The sequence below is a fragment of the Neoarius graeffei genome, chromosome 26 (assembly GCF_027579695.1).
Source record: "Neoarius graeffei isolate fNeoGra1 chromosome 26, fNeoGra1.pri, whole genome shotgun sequence".
In the NCBI taxonomy this organism is placed as follows: domain Eukaryota; kingdom Metazoa; phylum Chordata; class Actinopteri; order Siluriformes; family Ariidae; genus Neoarius; species Neoarius graeffei.
Genome location: NC_083594.1, coordinates 6349199 through 6369933, shown reverse-complemented (window position 1 = coordinate 6369933; position 20735 = coordinate 6349199). Strand labels below are relative to the sequence as shown.

Below are 20735 nucleotides of genomic sequence, written 5' to 3'. Positions count from 1 at the left end.
CTCCATTTTGCCACTAATCAATGGAAGCTTGATTGAGTCATTCCTCCCTTCCCCCATAGGTGATGATGCATTTGGCAAGGATCTGCTCATTTGAGACTTTGACAGCAAATCAACTTCAACTCAATGGCCACTTTATTAGGAATACTTACACACACACACACACACACGAAAGCAATTAGCATATAAGCATTCACGTTACCATGCTAGCTGTTAGCATGTTACCCATTACGATATCATGCCTGCTGTTAGCTCGCAAGTTGTTAGCATGTTCACCATTAGCATGTTATGAGAGCTGGTAACATGTTAGGATTAGCATGGTAACATGCAGAGTTCGCATGTTTGCGGTTAGCGAGTTCACCTGAGCATGTTAGCATGTTAGCTGTTAGCATGTCACCCTCAGCGTGTTAGCATGCTAAAAGTTAACATACTAGCATGTTAGCCTGTTAACATGATAACTGTCAGCATATTAGCCTTAAAATGTTAGAATTTTAACAAGTAGCATGTTATGCTAGCTGTTGGCATGCTAGCTTTTAGCATGATAGCTGTTCTGCTACAGCTCAGCAAGCACACTTTGCATTTTCTCTGCGGAAATGCAGTCTAGTTTACATCATTACTATCGCACAATTAACATGTGCCAGATCAGCTGGCTCTGTTCGGTCAGTGCACCTTCCAGGCAGGTGTCCACCGATCCACATTATTTCCAGTTTGGGTCATTCTTGGTAAAAGGGAAAGGAATTCCAGGCCTCGCTTTGTAACTGGAGGTTTAAAGGTTTTATTTTGTTGAGTTTTCATCTCCACAACTTGTGATTACATCTAAATTTGAAAGTTTGTGTTAAAATCGATAAAATGACACTGAGGAGACCTGTTCATGTCAGTATCACTTTCAGCAACACTAGTTTTCAAAATGAGTAAAATATTGAGAAAGCTGTAAAACTGATTGGTTTGCTTTCTTAATGAACCCCCCCCCATATATTCTTTTTAACCAACAGAGGAACATGACTCAAGATGAATACGAACTGATGAGAATAAGTGACTTCAAAAACCCAGGCTCATAAACAGACAGTAGTGAGAAAGATGCATCAAAAATCACAAAAAGGATGGGTGGCAATGCACAAAATGGGAGGGATTTGGAAATCCAAGTTAAAGAGGGACCTCAAGATCAGGTGTTTCAGAGCTATAGCAATAGTATTACGATTTATGATTATAATCATAGTGGCTATTTTCACCATAATATTGCAGATTTCATTGTGGTGATTTTTTTTTTAATTAAATAAAGGCTCGTGAGGTTTCCATGAGTGTTCAGCAGAGCTGTTCAGTCTCCCATGTCCATGGATCCATCGCCGATCATCCAGAGGATATAGAAGCACAGGGCCAGGAAGCCCGTGCCAAGCAAGTCGCCAAAGGTTGTTAGGTAGGGAATGGAACAGGTATCAGGATCCATCCCTCTCTTCCACATCCAGTACACCATCAAGTCAGCCAGATACAGCAGGATCACCACCTGCAGGAAAACAAATGGGTGGGTTACCACCAAATCAACACCACATACTGTTGTTTTTACTCTACCACAGTGCTCTTGAATCACGGATTCATATAGTAGTATCATGTGTTTTAGTGTAGTATCATGTAGTGTCGTGTGGTAGAATAATGTAGTATTATAGTAGTGTTGTAGTATTTTACTGTAGGAGGACACGGTATCATTATAGTAGTTTAGTGTAATATAGTGTTATAGAATTGGATAGTATTATAGTAATCTAGTGGAGTATTATAGTAGTTTAGTGTAGTACATTAGGATAGTGTTAACATTTTAAAATTACATTTTATTGGGAAAGTATAATATTTCAGAAATCCAACAAACCTGTATTTTCTTTTATTACAGATATTTTACACCCCACTATATGACTATGAATTAGTGTGTGTACCTGGAGTAAGGCAGCGGTCAGGTAGACAGCGATGAAGGCAAAGGTGAGGGTGGTGTGTCCGCCCCGTATCAATTTGATGGTGCCTAGGAAAATAAGGTGACCGGGAATCACAAGGAAGAGGAGCACTCGGGCAGATCGAGAATTCACACCTGTGAGAAATAGAGGAGGAAACTTTGTGCATCATATGTGGAATTTTCAGATGGATATCAAGGTCATTTTAAACATTTCATGTACAGTGTTCACAGGATAGCCACTTTAAGGCTGTTTTTCAGAAGATAACTTGAGACCATTTCTTAATTTAAAATAAATCACGAGCTTGATTTCTGTTGCTCCCTATTCTCAGAGCATGATGTCGCGGTCTGAGAAATCCAGGCAGCGGCTGTACTTTCTCCGCCGACTGAGGAAGTTTAAGGTCTCCCCTTCCATCTTGACTACATTTTACTCCTCAGCGGTGGAGAGTGTCCTAACAGGCTGTATTACGGCCTGGTTTGGGAACTGTACAGCACGCGACCAGAAAGCACTGCAGAGAGTGGTGCGCTCTGTGGAACGGACGATCAGAGCCCCCCTACCGAGTCTAGAGACATATACACAAAGAGGGTGGGAGCTAGAGCCAGGAAAATCATGCAGGATGCCTCACACCCAAACTCTAACCTCTTCACCCTGCTGAATTCAGGCAGACGACTACGAAATCTCCATGCACGAACAGAGACTGAGGAAGAGTTTTTATCCACAGGCAGTTAGACTGCTAAACTCAGTACATTTTAAATAATCCCTTTCACTACAGTTTTTATATCAGTGTTAGAGGACTCATTTTCCTCTTTTTAACTGTGCACATTTCATTTTAATCTTGTTGTTATCCCCAGGCTACTTTAACTTTCTCATTAGTATTTTAGACTTATTTTTTACGTCATGCTTCAGGAGTCATCTTTTACTTTTCTAGTGCATTTACTTATTTGCATATGTTGTTTTTATTTTTATTTATTTATTTATTTATTTATTTATTTATTTATATGCTGAGCTGATGACCCCTTCAACATTTCACTACATGTAAAATGTATGTGACAAATAAAAGCATTTGACTTTGACTTGACTTTGGTCATATCTTTACAAATGTACATGAATTCCCCAATTAATAAAAGTTGTGATAGTGTTTAATCCAAAAAAGACCAGATATGGTAGATAGATTATAGATAGATAGAGTAACAGTCAAAAGCACCTATTCATTCATAGGTTTTTCTGCATTTTGACTATTTTCTACATTGGAAATCCTGGGTATGACTTTAAACTGCAACCGGTGGGGAGTCTCAGGTCCGGGACGACTTGAGTATTGGGGAAAGTGGAGTTACCCCTTAATCACCATTGCTCCCAGGTCCGCTCTGACCCAGAGTGGTAGCACCTGCCTGGGTTCCAGCTATGGGTTAAATAGTACTTCACCAATAAGGTGCTGGCAGCAGGGTGCTTTTTGGTGCAATGTGGCAGAGGAACCCAACAGGGTCAATGGCACACTACCTGATGGCATGCGGAATAGCCACTCAGATGACCAACGGATGGCATCACTCGGCAAGTCAGTTGTCACTGCAGGGCAATTTCCAGATCCGTCAGGTCTGTGGCACTTTTTGTGCACCATTTGGCATCAGGTCTGGAGGTCCAGAGAGACAATATGATGGGGGCACGACATCATTTTTCTTACCTTACTGTGCAAGGCACTTCGTTAGGAGAGGAGAATAGGAAAGCCCTGTGGCGATGGAGTAAATACGACGGCAGCAGGTCTGACAAGCTGGAAGTTGCTATATTTTACTCTGTATTTGAGCTGCTGCAACACCTGAATTTCCCCTCACAGGGATCAATAAAGGAATATCTTATCTTCTACACTGTCCTATCCAATAAAGGTGAAAAAAAAGCCCAAAAAATATCTTTAAAAAAACAACAACTATGAAATAACATCTGGGACATATCCAGAATTATGTGGTTGAAAAAGTGTTAAAAAAAATATGTTTCATAAATTAGATTCTTCAATGTATCCAGTGTTTACCTTGACGCTTTGTACACCATTGGCATTATTTTAACCAGCTTCACGAGGTAGTCACCTGGAATGCTTTTCAATCAACAGGTGTGCCTCGTCAAAAGTTAATTAGTGGACGAGTTTCTTCCCTTCATGATGCGTTTGAGGTCAAATAGTAAATAAGAAAAAAATAATAATCATAAAGCCCTATTCAACACCACAGCTGTCGTAGTCCATACAGTATTATGTCAAGAACCGCTCAACTAAGTAAAGAGAAATAACATCCAACAGTACTTTAAGATATGAACTGACTTTCAATTCATAAAAATAAAGAAAAAACTCTGAATTAGAAGGTGTGTCCAAACTTTTGACTGTTACTGCATTTGTACAATCACACACAATCTAAATACTACCTTGTCATGCAGTTAATTAATTTTTTTAAAGATTTTTTTGGGGCTTTTTTCACCTTTATTGGATAGGACAGTGTAGAGACAGTAAATGAGCGGGAGAGATATGACCTCGGGTCCAAATCGAACCCAGGGCCCCAGATTTATGGTATGGCGCCTTACCCACCTGAGCCACGACGCCCCCCGCAGTTAATTAATTTTAAAAGACTTCCTTTTAATGTTTGACTTAAAAAAAAAAAAAAACTTTCATTATACATTACAACAGAATATCCATCCTTTTTATTTCTATAGTTTTCCAGGTCTGGATATACAGTTGTATATACAGTGGTGTTTGAAAGTTTGTGAACCCTTTCTAATTTTCTACAACCCCGATTCCAAAAAAGTTGGGACAAAGTACAAATTGTGAATAAAAACGGAATGCAATGATGTGGAAGTTTCAAAATTCCATATTTTATTCAGAATAGAACATAGATGACATATCAAATGTTTAACCTGAGAAAATGTATCATTTAAAGAGAAAAATTAGGTGATTTTAAATTTCATGACAACAACACATCTCAAAAAAGTTGGGACAAGGCCATGTTTACCACTGTGAGACATCCCCTTTTCTCTTTACAACAGTCTGTAAACGTCTGGGGACTGAGGAGACAAGTTGCTCAAGTTTAGGGATAGGAATGTTAACCCATTCTTGTCTAATGTAGGATTCTAGTTGCTCAACTGTCTTAGGTCTTTTTTGTCGTATCTTCTGTTTTATGATGCATCAAATGTTTTCTATGGGTGAAAGATCTGGACTGCAGGCTGGCCAGTTCAGTACCCAGACCCTTCTTCTACGCAGCCATGATGCTGTAATTGATGCAGTATGTGGTTTGGCATTGTCATGTTGGAAAATGCAAGGTCTTCCCTGAAAGAGACATCGTCTGGATGGGAGCATATGTTGCTCTAGAACCTGGATATACCTTTCAGCATCGATGGTGTCTTTCTAGATGTGTAAGCTGCCCATGCCACACGCACTAATGCAACCCTATACCATCAGAGATGCAGGCTTCTGAACTGAGCGCTGATAACAACTTGGGTCGTCCTTCTCCTCTTTAGTCCGAATGACATGGCGTCCCTGATTTCCATAAAGAACTTCAAATTTTGATTTTTCTGACCACAGAACAGTTTTCCACTTTGCCACAGTCCATTTTAAATGAGCCTTGGCCCAGAGAAGACGTCTGCGCTTCTGGATCATGTTTAGATATGGCTTCTTCTTTGAACTATAGAGTTTTAACTGGCAACAGCGGATGGCACGGTGAATTGTGTTCACAGATAATGTTCTCTGGAAATATTCCTGAGCCTATTGTGATTTCCAATACAGAAGCATGCCTGTATGTGATGCAGTGCCGTCTAAGGGCCCGAAGATCACGGGCACCCAGTATGGTTTTCCGGCCTTGACCCTTACGCACAGAGATTCTTCCAGATTCTCTGAATCTTTTGATATTATGCACTGTAGATGATGATATGTTCAAACTCTTTGCAATTTTACTGTTGAACTCCTTTCTGATATTGCTCCACTATTTGTTGGTGCAGAATTAGGGGGATTGGTGATCCTCTTCCCATCTTTACTTCTGAGAGCTGCTGCCACTCCAAGATGCTCTTTTTATACCCAGTCATGTTAATGACCTATTGCCAATTGACCTAATGAGTTGTAATTTGGTCCTCCAGCTGTTCCTTTTTTGTACCTTTAACTTTTCCAGCCTCTTATTGCCCCTGTCCCAACTTTTTTGAGATGTGTTGCTGTCATGAAATTTCAAATGAGCCAACATTTGGGATGAAATTTCAAAATGTCTCACTTTCGACATTTGATATGTTGTCTATGTTCTATTGTGAAAACAATCTCAGTTTTTGATATTTGTAAATTATTGCATTCCATTTTTATTTACAATTTGTACTTTGTCCCAACTTTTTTGGAATTGGGGTTGTACATTTCTGCATAAATATGACCTAAAACATGAGATTTTCACACAAGTTTTAAAAGTAGTTAAAGAGAACCCAGTTAAACAAATGAGACAAAAATATTATACTTGGCCATTTATTTATTGAGGAAAATGATCCAATATTCCATATCTATGAGTGGCAAAAGTATGTGAACCTCTAGGATTAGCAGTTCATTTGAAGGTGAAATTAGAGTCAGGTGTTTGTCATCCCACTGATTGAAATCAGGTGTGAGTGGGAACCCAGTTTTATTTAAAGAACAGGGATCTATCAAAGTCTGATCTTCACAACACATGTTTGTGGAAGTGTATCATGGCACAAACAAAGGAGGTTTCTGAGGACCTCAGAAAAAGCGTTGTTGATGCTCATCAGGCTGGAAAAGGTTACAAAACCATCTCTAAATAGTTTGGACTCCACCAATCCACAGTCAGACAGACTGTGTACAAATGGAGGAAATTCAAGACCATTGTTACCCTCCCCAGGAGTGGTCGACCAACAAAGATCACTCCAAGAGCAAGGCGTGCAATAGTCAGCGAGGTCACAATGGACCCCAGGGTAACTTCTAAGCAACTGAAGGCCTCTCTCACATTGGCTAATGTTAATGTCCATGAGTCCACCATTAGGAGAACACTGAACAATGGTGTGCATGGCAGGGTTGCAAGGAGAAAGCCACTGCTCTCCAAAAACAACATTGCTGCTCATCTGCAGTTTGCTAAAGATCACGTGGACAAGCCAGAAGGCTGTTGGAAAAATGTCTTGTGGACGGATGAGACCAAAATAGAACGTTTTGGTTTAAATGAGAAGTGTTATGTTTGGAGAAAGGAAAAACACTGCATTCCAGCATAAGAACTTTATCCCATCTGTGAAACATGGTGGTGGTAGTATCATGGTTTGGGCCAGTTTTGCTGCATCTGGGTCAGGACTGCTTGCCATTGTTGATGGAACAATGAATTCTGAATTATACGAGCAAATTCTAAAGGAAAAATGTCAGGACATATGTCCATGAACTGAATCTCAAGCGAAGGTGGGTCATGCAGCAAGACAACGACCCTAAGCACACAAGTCGTTCTACCAAAGAATGGTTAAAGAAGAATAAAGTTAATGTTTTGGAATGGCCAAGTCAAAGTCCTGACCTTAATCCAATCGAAATGTTGTGGAAGGACCTGACGTGAGCAGTTCATGTGAGGAAACCCACCAACATCCCAGAGTTGAAGCTGTTCTGTACAGAGGAATGGGCTAAAATTCCTCCAAGCCGGTGTGCAGGACTGATCAACAGTTACTGGAAATGTTTAGTTGCAGTTATTGCTGCACAAGGGGGTCACACCAGATACTGAAAGCAAAGGTTCACATACTTTTTCCACTCACAGACATGTAACATTGGATCATTTTCCTCAATAAATGACCAAGTATAATATTTTTGTCTCATTTGTTTAACTGGGTTCTCTTTATCTACTTTTAGGACTTGTGTGAAAATCTGATGTTTTAGGTCGTATTTATGCAGAAATAGAAAATTCTAAAGGAACATTCTTGAATATCTAAATTCTAAACTTTCAAGCACCACTGTACACTTTTTTCCAGATCCTAAAGCAAATACTGTGAAATCTGTACAATCATAGCAGTTTTCTACACTATGACACGATTTTTTTTATGTATATCACATTTACTAGCTAGATCTCAAGTCACTGAAATTCCGAGGCATTCCAATCCATCCCAAACTTCCAAGTCAGATTTAAAGTCCGTTCAGGACAGGTTGGAGTGACTGATCATGGTTTCGTTTTGTTACCTGAGCTGAAGAACGTGCTGCAGGGTGTGGGACATTTCTGTGGAGGTGGATTTGCGTCTGCAGCGGGGAGGCGAGTCATGTGCAGGTATGTGGAGATGCGACTGGCCTGGACCGCCACCAGATTACCTCCCACGCCTATAATAGGGCAAAAAAACTCCAACAGCATTTACCCTCCCTTATGGACTCATGTTCAGATCTAAATAATGAGGTTTAGTCTAAAAGAGGAACACTATTCAAAACCTTAATTACTGCAATAAACATGGACAATCGTTTTAAAGAAACATTTACAGGTGCTTCTGCAAAAGTAGTCAAATGCAGTTGAATACCTCTGGGCTTTGTCCAAATGAGTCTTATTAAAGTGTTAGAATTGAGTGTTTTGCAGGAATACCTACAATAACTGAATTATACTGATTCAATGCTCACCGTTGATGACCGGAGTGAACACCGCCATTCCAGCATAGTTGGGCTTAGACAGAGTTTGGTCCAGGATGAGGCCTCCAAGACTAAAAAATGATTTAAATTAATTCAGGATCTTCAACTTGTTGGAGATGAAAGAGCTCAAGTGTGTGAATATCTCTTTACTGTACCTGCTGATCGCCATGGCGATAATCACAGGCTTCCACCCTGAGTACAGCACTTCTCGGGCGGAGGGGATTTGTCGGGCGATCAGGACCCAGATAGGCGTCAAGGCAATGAAAAATACGAAGACTAGCGGATTGGCGTAAACGTTATCTGTGAGAAACAAAATAACCAAGAAAAGTTTAGTTCGGTGCAAGTCAGTTGTGAAACTGCTTTATTTTTATACAAAGTATGAAAAGTAGCATCTAATGAGCAATGATATGTACACAAACACGACACAACACTAACCCCAAATCAGACACCTAGTGAGACTAAACACAAACGTTTCTCTGCTCTGGTGGAAAATCATTTGGGTGTAATTTCTCCCTATTCACAATGTCAAATGCCTTTTCATAGTCAATAAAATTAGTATCTAGTGCAGAATTCCACTCTAATGATTGCTCTATTACAATACGGAGAGTGGTAATCTGGTCCACACACGATCGGTTCTTTCTAAATCCAGCATGTTGGTCTCTTAGCTGGGCGTCCACTGCATCTTTCATTCTGCCCAAGATGATTCTGTTGAACACTTTACCTGACAGAGAGTAGAGGGATCCCTCTGTCACTGGAACAAGTGCTAAGGTCTACTTTTTTAGGGGGCTTGATATAACCCTCTTTCCAGTCTGCTGGTACTTCTTCCTCTTCCCAGATCTTACTGAAGAGTGGATAGAACAGTGCTATGGCGTTGTCTTGATCAGCTTTTAGTGCTTCTGCTGGAATGTTGTCTGGCCCGCTGCTTTGTTGTTCTTCGGTTTCTGTATAGCCTTCCTAATCTCTTCTCTGCTGGGCCTGTCACAATTGATTGGTAGGTCGAATTCTGCTGGATTAATATCAGGGGGATTTGGTGGTGTCGGTCTATTTAGTAGTTTGTCAAAATGTTCCATCCACCTGTTTAGTTGTTCTTTAGTCACAATGGTGTTTCCTTTCTTTATCCTTCACTGGTCTTTGTGGCTTAATATTCTTGCCTGGCATCCTCCTGGTGACGTTATACAATTGCTTCAAATTTCTGTTTCCTTCTGCTTCTTCTGCTAGGCTGTCTATATAATTCCTCTTGTCTGCCTTTGTACCCTTCCTCACTTCTCTACAGGTGTTTGCATAATCCTCCTGTGCCCTTGTTTTTGACATTCTTGTCCAACTATTTATTAATGCTGCTTTCTTCTCTTTCCTTACTTTGACCTTTTGCACGGTGTCCGTAGATATCCATTCTCTGTGATTTAATTTCTTGCATCTCCATACATCTTGACATGTCAATGTACCTCTAATATCCTGCCATTGTTTGCCAATGCTGGTTTCCTCATCAAACAGTTCCTGCAGGCCTTCAAATTTGTTAGAAAGTTTCAATCTGTACTCTTCCTGTATCTCAGGTGTCTCTCAGCAAGCTCACGGTGTACTTTTGTCTGCTTTCTGTTGTCCCCGACCGATTTTTCCTTAATTTCAGCTTCAGTCTGGCAAATAGTAGGCGGTGTTCAGATGCTATATCCGCTCCCCTTTTTACGCACACATCCAGTAGCGATCTTCTAAACTTTTTGCAAATACATGTGTGGTCTGTTTGGTTTTCCCTTACCTGGTCTGGTGATACCCATGTTGTTTTATGAATCCTTTTATGGGAGAAGATGCTGCCACCAATAACAAATTTATTCAATGCACAAGAATCTACAAATGTTTCTCCATGACCATGCATCCCCATTACTTCTTCATATCTGGTGTTCTCTCCCCCGATCTTTGCATTAAAGTCGCCCATTGTGATGGTAACAGCTTTTTCTGAATACTCATCTAAAATATTTTGAAGTCTATCATAGAACTCTTTCCGGTCATTTGTTGGAGCATAACATTGTATTGCATTCATTTTGATTTTATTTTTCTTCGTTCTGAAACTTGCAATGATTCTTGGTCCATGCACCTTCCAATCGATCATTGCTTTTTGTGCAGAGCTTGATAGCATACGCGCTACACCACCTGTGTGGGCAGCATCATCCTCTTCATGGCCTGAATACAGCAACATCTCTCCACTCATTAATCTTTTCTGTCCGTATTCTATCCATCTTGCCTCACTAATTCTTAGCACCTCAAGATTGTAATTTTTCATTTCTGCTGTTGCTTGGGCACTTTTCCCTACTTGGTACATGGTCTTTATGTTCCATGTTCCAATATTGATGGAGTTTCTAGATGAGAGGAGGGTGTTCAGTCCTGGGGCTTCCCGGGCTTTCTGTGTGAAGTACCGCCCTCATCCAGGACAGAATTCTCACATCGTTCTCCTGCCAACGTTTCTGTAGCGGGTTTTTTTTTATGGAGAAGGGTTGCTGGTCCTTCATCCAACCCTCCTCCTTTCTCATCCGGGCTTAGGACCGGCCATGGCAGAGTTGACTAAAGTTCACTTGCATTAAAAAAGCCTCAGAAAACAGAACTATTCCCAAACTTGATGCTAAAATGTGGTTATTTATTATTGTTCATCTTTATCAGGAAGTAGAGTTGGTTAGTAAGGATGAGGTGAGGGCAGCCATGAAAAGAATGAAGACTGGGAAAGCAGTCGGACCAGATGGTATCCTGATTGAGGCTTGGAGATGTTTGGGTGAGACGGCTGTGGAGCTCCTAACAAGATTGTTTCATAAGATCCGAGAGAATAAGAAAATGCCAAATGAATGGAGAAAGCGTGTGCTAGTCCTAGTATACAAGAATAAGGGAGATGTACAGAGCTGCAGTAATTACAGAGGGATAAAATTGATGAGCCACACCATGAAGCTATGGGAAAGGGTATTGGAGGGGAGATTGAGAAGAGAGGTAGCAATCTGTGAACAGCAATACAGGTTTATGCCAAGGAAGAGCACGTCGGATGCAATTTTTGCTAAAAAAATGTTAACAGAGAAGTACAGGGAAGGCCAGAGAAAGCTACATTGTGTGTTTGTAGATCTGGAGAAGGCATACGATAAAGTGCTGGGACAGGAGTTATCATATTGTAGGAGAAAGTGTGGAGTGAATGAGAAGTATATTAGAGTGGTGCAAGACATGTATGAGAACAGTGAAACAGCAGTGAAATGAGCAGTTTGGAGCAACTGAATGGTTCAAGGTGAAGGTGGGACTCCATCAAGGATCTGCTTTGAGTCCTTTCTTGTTTGCCATAGTGATGGATAGCTTGACGGACGAAGCGAGGCAAGAGTCACCATGGAACATGATGTTTGCGGATGATCGTGATATGTGGTGAAAGTAGAAAGGAGGTTGAGTTGGGTTTGGAGAGATGGAGGTATGCATTGGAACAAAGAGGAATGAAGGTGAGCAGTAGCAAAACAGAATACATGTGCATCAAGGAGAATGGGGATGAGAGTGTCGTGAAGATGCAAGGAGTAGACATAAAGAAAGTTGGTGAATTCAAGTACCTTGGGTCAACCATGCAGGAAAATGGGGGCTGCGATAGTGAGGTGAGAAAGAGAGCGCAGGCAGGGTGGAGCAGTTGGAGAAGGATTTCGGGAGTCATTTGTGATAGGACAGTCCCAGCAAAAGTGAAAGGTAAGATGTATAAGACAGTAGTGAGACCAGCTGTGATGTATGGATTGGAGACCGTACCCTTAACGAAGAGACAGGAGGCAAAGTTGGAGGTAGCGGAGTTGAGGATGTTAAGGTTTGTGATGGGAGTGACGAGGTTGGACAGGATAAGGAATGAGCACATCAGAGGGACAGCACATGTAGAGAGCTTGGGAATTAAGCTAAGAGAGATGAGGCTGAGATGGTATGGGCACATCCTGAGAAGAGATGCAGAGCATGTTGGAAGGAGAATGTTGAGGATGGAGCTGCCAGGCACATGAAAATGAGGAAGGCCAAAGAGGAGATACATGAATGTGGTGAGAGAGGACATGAAAGTGGCAGGTGTGGTAGAGAAGGATACAGAAGACAGGGATCAACGGAGACAAAAGATCCGCTGTGGCGACCCCTAATCGGGAGCAGCCAAAAGGAGAAGTTGTTCATCTTTATCTTGCAAAAAAACACAAACTGGAACTTTCTCGACCACTGTGCTTCATTTTACATTGACGTCTTCAGTCATAACTTTTCAAACCAGGAAATTCTGAGAAAAATCTGGGAACGTTAAACAATGACAGCTGCCCAAAGTGTGAACATTTCATTCCCTTTCCCACCATGAGCACACGCTGCCACTGGACACAACCAATAAACTGCAAAATCAGTAAATTACCCAGAATCCTCCACTCACCCAGCTCGTGGTAGAGTCCTGTGCTAATGCCAGAAAGTAGAGCCAGAGTAACCAAGTCTCCAAGGCTGGCAGCGATGGGCGTGGCCACGTTGTCCGGGTTAATGCCAACCTTTCTGGAGCCGATGATCACACTGGTCATGATAAGACCTGTTTTGGAGGAAATATTGGCTGTGATGGTGTTGAGATGTTCAAACAAACACAGGAAAGGCTCTAATCTGTACACAATGAGAGCAGGAGATGTTTGGGGCTTTTGAGGTCTCCTGTTCTGCTCTCATGAAAAAAAAAAAAAAAACACACCAAAAACAGTACATCGGCAGACAGTTCCTAAATGTTATATTTGGAATGAAATTCCATAAAAGCTCCATTATCAGCGTAACTGATCGGATATTAAATTATGTCATCACAGTAAATCCATCCATTCATCTTGGCAGATCTCAATCATGGACTTGAAATTACTAAATATTTTGTCAACTTTCTTTCCAGCAACACTTTTTTATGCCTCCGCCACCGTAAGGTGCAGGAGGCATTATGTTTTCGGGTTGTCCGTCCATCCGTCCATCCCGAAACCTTGTGAACGCGATATCTCAAAGGCTAATGAAAGGAATTTCACAAAACTTTCACCATTTGTGCGCTTTGGGACAAACATGAACTGATTAGATTTTGAGGTCAAAAGGTCTAAGGTCAAGGTCACTGTGAGGTCAAATGTCTGTCCGAAAACCTCGTGAACACAATGTCTCCAAGGCTAATACAAGTAATTTCACCAGGTCAAGATTACTGTGAGGTCAAATGTCCATCCCCAAATCACAACTTAATAAGGCGTGTAGTCTACCGGGCGGAGGCATCCCCATCAACGCCGTTGACGTCGAGTTCTATCTAGTTTTTTTTGCTATAACGAGCAATGTACTCGACAACACAAATCTACTTTACAGCTGTTTCTATGGTAACACTGATCATATACACTGCCAAAAACAAAACAAAATGGCTTCAAATGTCTTTCTTCATTAAGTGCACTATATCGCTGATAGGCAGCGATCCACAATTGACATGGCAACTAGCTCCCCTGAAGTTTTGCTAATCTGGATTTTGCAGTTTGTTTTTCATTCCAGTTGACAGACATTCATCTCGATCAGGGTTGAACCTAAGCATGTTATTAGTAATATTTTAACCAGCTTGCTGTTTTTAAGTCAACGATACTGTACATTTCGGAATAGGAACTGAAACTAATCCACATGTAGCTAATCTAACAAAAACCATATATCTAGTGTATAATCAAATTAAACTGACGTTATGAGTCGCTGTAAAATCACTGTAACACATGTCTTCTTGCTTTTATAAAGTGGCAACAAGCCAGAATGATAAAATACAGTGTTCAATAAAGAACTCAAAGTATTAATATTCACACTACACAATTCTTCCACCATAAAATGCAAAGCAACATAACAGACACATATTACAGTAGTATGGTTGGTATACAGAATACGCAATTTATTTAATCTGATGCGTCACAGGTGAGCGAGGATTTTACACAGCAATTTTTCAAACGTGACTCAGCCAATCAGATTTTAGAACCGAAGCTATACCTTTTATATAAGACCTTTAGTAACATTTTCCAATTGGCTCATTTTCCTAAAGTTTAGGACATAATGTAGCTGTTATAGTAAATGTCCCCAATCATATTTCAACCTCCTTTCCTTATAGAGTCTTCTTTATTGCAGAGTTATAAGAGCACTTTATTGGATTAAACTACAAGATGTCAGTTCTCTCACCTAGCAGCAGGGAAGCGATGACGGCTGTAGCTACGCTGCTTGCACAGAGCAGAACAGCATGACCTATCTTGATTTGGCCCTCTGGGTTCCAGCCAAAAATGATTGCCACGATGGAGGCTAGGAAACCAACCACAGTGGCCTGAACCTGTGGTATGAACAACAGGGTCGCATTTACCCGTCAGACTTTTCTCTCGCTTAAAATTCCACTACAAACACAAAAGGTCAATGTCTGCAGTTTAATCATGTCACATTCACATTACGACTGTCCCAGAAGGAACATGAGTAGCAGAGGATATTTTACTCTGTCCAACTTTGGATTATTTTCAGGAAAAAAAACCCCAACATTGTTCATACATTTGATAATCTCAAAGTCACCGTGTATGGTGTATACCGAAATATGTAAACAAGGTTCTCCATTTTTAAAGGGTTCGGTACCTGAACTACTGCGAGGTCCCCTATGATCATTTTCCACATCTCCTTGGCTGTGTCCATCTGTCCGATATTAGTCTAGAGGGAGAGAAAGCATCTTTACAGCTGCTCCCATGTAGCCTGACCACAGAAAGCTTTCTTTATTGGGAGCGAGAGGATTACGAAGCTTACTGCTACCGTGTAATATCCAATGTTTTTCAGCAATTTACCTTTCAACAATTAATATTAAGAATTAGCATTGCAACAATATCAGTATTGATCCAGCCATCCATTATCTGTAGCCGCTTATCCTGTGCAGGGTTGTGGGCAAGCTGGAGCCTATCCCAGCTGACTATGGGCGAGAGCCAGGGTACATCCTGGACAAGTCGCCAGGTAATCACAGGGCTGACACAGAGAGACAAACAACCATTCACACTCACATTAATCTCAGTAGTAATGCACAGCATAGAGTAGAGTGGGGGAAAAAGCCCCCGTGGGGTAATACGCCCCCGGCCTGTTTTACCCAAAATAACCACCAGATGGCGCAAAGTTACATTTCTATTGTTGCTATGGGCTGGCTTGACAACGGGGATATACAAATATCCACTGTGGATCGCATATCAGCAACACAGCGGAGAGAAATCAAATTTCATGGTAAGTGATATAATTTTCAGATATCAGTAAAACTGTATTTAGATAGTAATCTGTGGTTGGTAGAAGAGAGCAACTGGACTTGCTTGAAAAGTCTTGAAGACGTTTTGTCTCTCGTCCAAAAGGCATCCTCAGTTCTGTCTGTCTACTAGGGAGTATCAAGTATTTATCCTCTCATGGATCATAATAGAATCCGAATCAGAATGCTGATGGCTGCATTGAAGGTGGCTGATAGATGTCATAGACACCCACCTCTGTTCAGTGATGGTCGTTCCAGGTTGACAAAAATGAACGATCCTCTCTGGCTAAGATGTCTGCCAGTTTTCATGGAAGTCCTCTCATACTCCCGCACTAGTCGAAGGGAACTCATCCCAAAGTGCGTAGAAACATATCTGTGAAGATACTCAGTCGTCCAGGTACATAGTAATCTGTGGTTGGTAGAAGAGAGCAACTGGACTTGCTTGAAAAGTCTTGAAGACGTTTCGCCTCTCATCCGAAAGGTATCAGCATTCTGATTTGGATTCTATTATGATCCATGAGAGGATAAATACTTGATACTCCCTATTAGACAGACAGAACTGAGGATGCCTTTCAGACGAGAGGCGAAACGTCTTCAAGACTTTTCAAGCAAGTCCAATTGCTCTCTTCTACCAACCACAGATTACTATGTACCTGGACGACTGAGTATCTTCACAGATATGTATTTAGATAGCTGCTATTTCGTCAGATATCACAGCTGTGTATGTGGTATGAGTAGACAAGTCAGTACGTTAAAAAAAATACATTAGGTATAAAAAGTTGAATCACATTTTGAAAGTAAGACCCTTTTTTGTAAAAGTGTAGTCTGTGGGGTAAAACGCCCCCTTAATGGTGGGGTAAATGGCCCCCAGGGGGCATCGTTTCCTTTTATCATAATTACTGTATTTCATACATTTCTGAATAGCAGATACATAGTTTTTAATAACATCTCGCTTACCTGGTTGAGTAATTTGAACTTAATATTAAAAATAATTGAAATTAAAAAAAAAATTTAAATTAAAATGCAAAATATAATAAAATAATGCATCTATTCATTAATTCAGGGATATTTTCTTGTTTCTTTCACATTATAGGCTTAAGTAAACACTTTTGCTATCCAAACAGCTTTTTTTGAGTGAGGGGGCCTATTGCCCCACCTCAGGGGGCCTTTTACCCCACTGGGGGGGGTAAAAGGCCCCCTTGGCACAATGTTTGTTTTTGTTAAAAAAAAAAAAAGTATTAACTTTAGGCAAACTTTAGGTGGCATTATTGTTCATGTCACTGTTGTCAAAACTATGATTAAAACTATACACATGGTTCATTTCAACTTGGAGAAAAACTGAATTTTCCTGAAGGGGGGCTTTTTCCCCCACTCTAATAAAAACAAACAGGTTTTATAGGAATTTTAAATGTTATGCTGTACATATTGCTGTACTTCTGCATTTCCTCTACATCAAGGAGTAACAACAAGAAAGATTTCCCATGGCTAAGTCTATTTTGACACTAGCAAGCGTTTTTCTGCGCGTGTGCCAGACATGAAGCTGCGATTTCAGTGACAAATTACAATTATATTAAGATTCTCAATTCTATGCAAACCAGGTATGACACAATAAAATGACATGTTCAAATAAGTGGCTCAAATGATTTTTGGACCAGTCCTATGGCGTGTGTATTTGTGGTGTCTAACATTTCCTCTCTTTCTTCAGGTTTCCTCTTGTCCTGTCACATAACTTTTTTGTCTCGAGACTGTATCCTTTTGCTTGCCCATTTTTTCCTGCTCCAACACATCAACTTTGAGAACTGACTGTTCACTTGTTGCCTCATATATCCAATCGTCAATCGCACACTCTGATTGGCTACTTATAAAATATACTGAGTTACTTTGTGCCCCGTTCCTTCTGATTCTCTGAATTGTTTACATTGCACACCACACCCCTTTTGTGCCGCTGTAGATCGGCAGTTCTTCTTGAACCTGGTGATCGCTTTGTGATGAAGTGCCACTGCTGGTATGAACACAGACTCTGAGACAGTCTGATTCTCCGATTGTCAGATTCCTTTATTGCAGCTATTGGCTGTTCATGATCTCAGTGTTCCTTTTGGATAGAACTCTAGTATGACTAATAATACTGATCCTCATAACAAACAGTAGCTAGCAATCATGATGTTTTCCTCTACGTCCTCCTTGTTTCTACGAATTATCAGTTGGACTAACATTTTTGGAGCGTTCAGTGTAAACACGCTCTTGCAAAGGTCATATTATGTTCTGGGGAGCCAAGCACACCTTCAGATATACATCAACTGGGTGTCCGAAGGTCAGGCCAGAAAATTTTAACTAGCAGTCTGAATGAACATCAGACTTCTACTTGTGCTGTGATCTTAAAATAATAATAAACAACAACAAATGGTTTAGCAGTGAATTAAGCGCCTTTGCTTTCCATGTCAAAAAGTGGTAACAGCTAGTTTTCTGGAGTTAAACTCTTCAGCTGGCTGGTTAGATGATAATACAGGACGCCTGGAATATCTTCCTTATTAAGATAAAGCTACTCAGAGGTATTGGTTAGGTTTCAATCAGCTGACGATATTAGAGGAAGTCTTTAATGGAAGTTGTTGCAATCACGGAAAAAATGTGCTGTGGTGGCTTTAAAGCTGCACCCAAACAACACGATCCAGATCTAATCTGTCAAAAAGCTGTATCTCAAAGCCAACATATTACACATGACTACAAAATGGATAAAAAGTATGCCTGTAATTAATAAATAAACATCACAATTCTGTGTTGTAAGAGGAATAAAACACTCTGGTGTGGTAACAGTAACTCTCCAGTAATGACGCTCCATGATCATTTTCCTACCCCTGTGGTCTTTTTTTATTATACACCGGTTCACTCAGGTTTGTTGGTAATTTGGTGAAACTCACTGCGGTGGACAGTCTGGAGGCCAGTGTCATCTCCAGGTCCCCCTTCAGGCCCAGAAGAGCAGGCACCAGGATAAAGACCTCGTTCACCTCGGAGAACACCGTCCAATGCTGCATGGGGAGAAACACACAGAACAAAATGATCCTTTTTCGAACAATGTGCGGTGTTTTGTAATGTCTTAGCTCTTTATGCTATTTTATTTTTTTAATTTCTTGTTTTCTTTCTTTTGTATGTACAAATAGTTACATACATTTTTTATACATGTTCAAAATAAATAAATTCATTCATCCTTTATCGCATTTCTGAACCATGGCTTAGTTCTGGGTATGAATTTAAACTACGGTACAACCGGTGGTGAGTCTCAGGTCCGGGAGGACTTGAGTATTGGGGAAAGTGGAGTTGCCCCTTAATCACCATTGCTCCAAGGTCCGCTCTGACCCGGAGTGGTAGCACCTGCCTGGGTTCCAGCTATGGGTTAAACAGTATATCACTAATAAGGTGCTGGCAGCAGGGCGCTTTTTGGTGCAATGTGGTAGATGAACCCAACAGAGTCAATGGCACACCACCTGATGGCAAATGGAAGAGCCACTCAAATGGTCAACGGATAGCAGTACTTGGCAAGTCAGTTGTCACTGCAGGGCAACTTCCAGATCCATCAGGTCTGTGGCACTTTTGTGCACCACTTGGCATCAGGTCTGGAGGTCCAGAGAGACAACACGATGGGGGCACAATATCGTTTGTCTTACCTTACTGTGCAAGGCACTTCTCCAGGATAGGAGAATTATGCGCAGCCCATCTGCATTTCTGCGCATCCTAACGAAGCAGTCATCATTGCTAGCGATGGACAACCGACACCCCAGTAAGGCCGGGGGGCCGCTAGAGTTCCCCAGAAGCTCTGCAGTTTTTAAATGCCTGGAGATGCATTTTGAGCTGTCAGAGACATGTTGTAAATGAAATCTATTAAAGAAAATTACCTTATGAATGTTGCATTGTTATAATGCATTACCACATGACACTACAGTGTAGTACACTGACCACAAAACACCTTATGTCAATAAATTATTACTGTTTTGGCAACTGCAATCTGGGCTCCTGCTCAGGACATTCAATGTACAGATAAGATCATGAATATGCCCAGGGAAACTGAGGGAATGTACGGTAAGTGGCCACTAAAGACAGCACCGAATACCGAGATAACTATAAACAAAGACTGCAAGAGCTGCATGTCTATAATACAAAGTCAGTAACTGCAATCTGAGCTTCTGAGTCGAACAGACTGAGAGAACTGTACAGTGATTGTGTGAGTTGCATGTGAACAAGTCCGATAATAAGCCTTAGTTCCCAAGACTCTGGGGATTTCAAGCAGACTTTCTTCAGAGCTGCTGCAAAAATTAACATCTCTCACAGACCTATCCAGCTGCCGTCATAAAAATCCAAGTGAGGCTCACCCCCAAAATGGCACGTGTCCCATGTGCATACACAGGGTATAGTAAGTACAGGGATACCCTATTAATGAATATGAGCAGTAGCTGGACAGCCGACGCGTGTTTACACAGTAAGCCTGCTGCAGCATCTTATCATTTTGGCTTGTGAGCATGTATTAACGAAACCGTAAAGGTCAAAGGATGGCACACACCCTTTACATGTAGTCTACAGTGCAGTCTGGGAATACAGTATGGGGCAATTCCACCCCAAATCATCAGCTTTAGAAAAATGTTCGCCACTGACCATCTCAGATTTGCTTCATACTTTCTGAAAATATTGTCAATGTGCCCAATAAATAGTGTACAAAATTTTAGGCTTGTACCTTCAATAGTTTCTAAGATATAGGGGTGTGGCCCCAATTTAAACAAATTTTTAAAAATTAAAATATGTTGTATGCTAAAAAAAAAAAAAAGTTATTTGTAGCACGCATTTCAACAGTGAAATTGGGGCCACGCCCCTTTTTTAAAGCCCCTATATCTCAGAAACTAATGAAGGTTCAAGCCTAAACTTTTGTACGCTATTTATTGGGCACACTGACAATATTTCCAGAAAGTATGAAGCAAATCTGAGATGGTCAGTGGCGAGGCCTCTG

General features: G+C 40.9%; 1 protein-coding gene across 1 annotated transcript in view; it reads right to left on the bottom strand.

The window, feature by feature from the left end:
• Nucleotides 1-1312: 1312 nt before the first annotated feature.
• The window catches only part of LOC132874459 (solute carrier family 41 member 1-like), a 22800-nt gene continuing 3377 nt past the window's right edge, over nucleotides 1313-20735 (bottom strand). Inside the window, exons 2-10 of the mRNA XM_060910651.1 lie at nucleotides 18661-18768; nucleotides 15103-15174; nucleotides 14668-14812; nucleotides 12884-13048; nucleotides 8673-8817; nucleotides 8509-8588; nucleotides 8086-8220; nucleotides 1920-2068; nucleotides 1313-1498 (exon numbers count right to left, since the gene is read on the bottom strand). Of these exons, the coding sequence (XP_060766634.1) occupies nucleotides 1313-1498; nucleotides 1920-2068; nucleotides 8086-8220; nucleotides 8509-8588; nucleotides 8673-8817; nucleotides 12884-13048; nucleotides 14668-14812; nucleotides 15103-15174; nucleotides 18661-18768 (1185 nt within the window). The remainder of the gene's footprint in view (nucleotides 1499-1919; nucleotides 2069-8085; nucleotides 8221-8508; nucleotides 8589-8672; nucleotides 8818-12883; nucleotides 13049-14667; nucleotides 14813-15102; nucleotides 15175-18660; nucleotides 18769-20735) is intronic.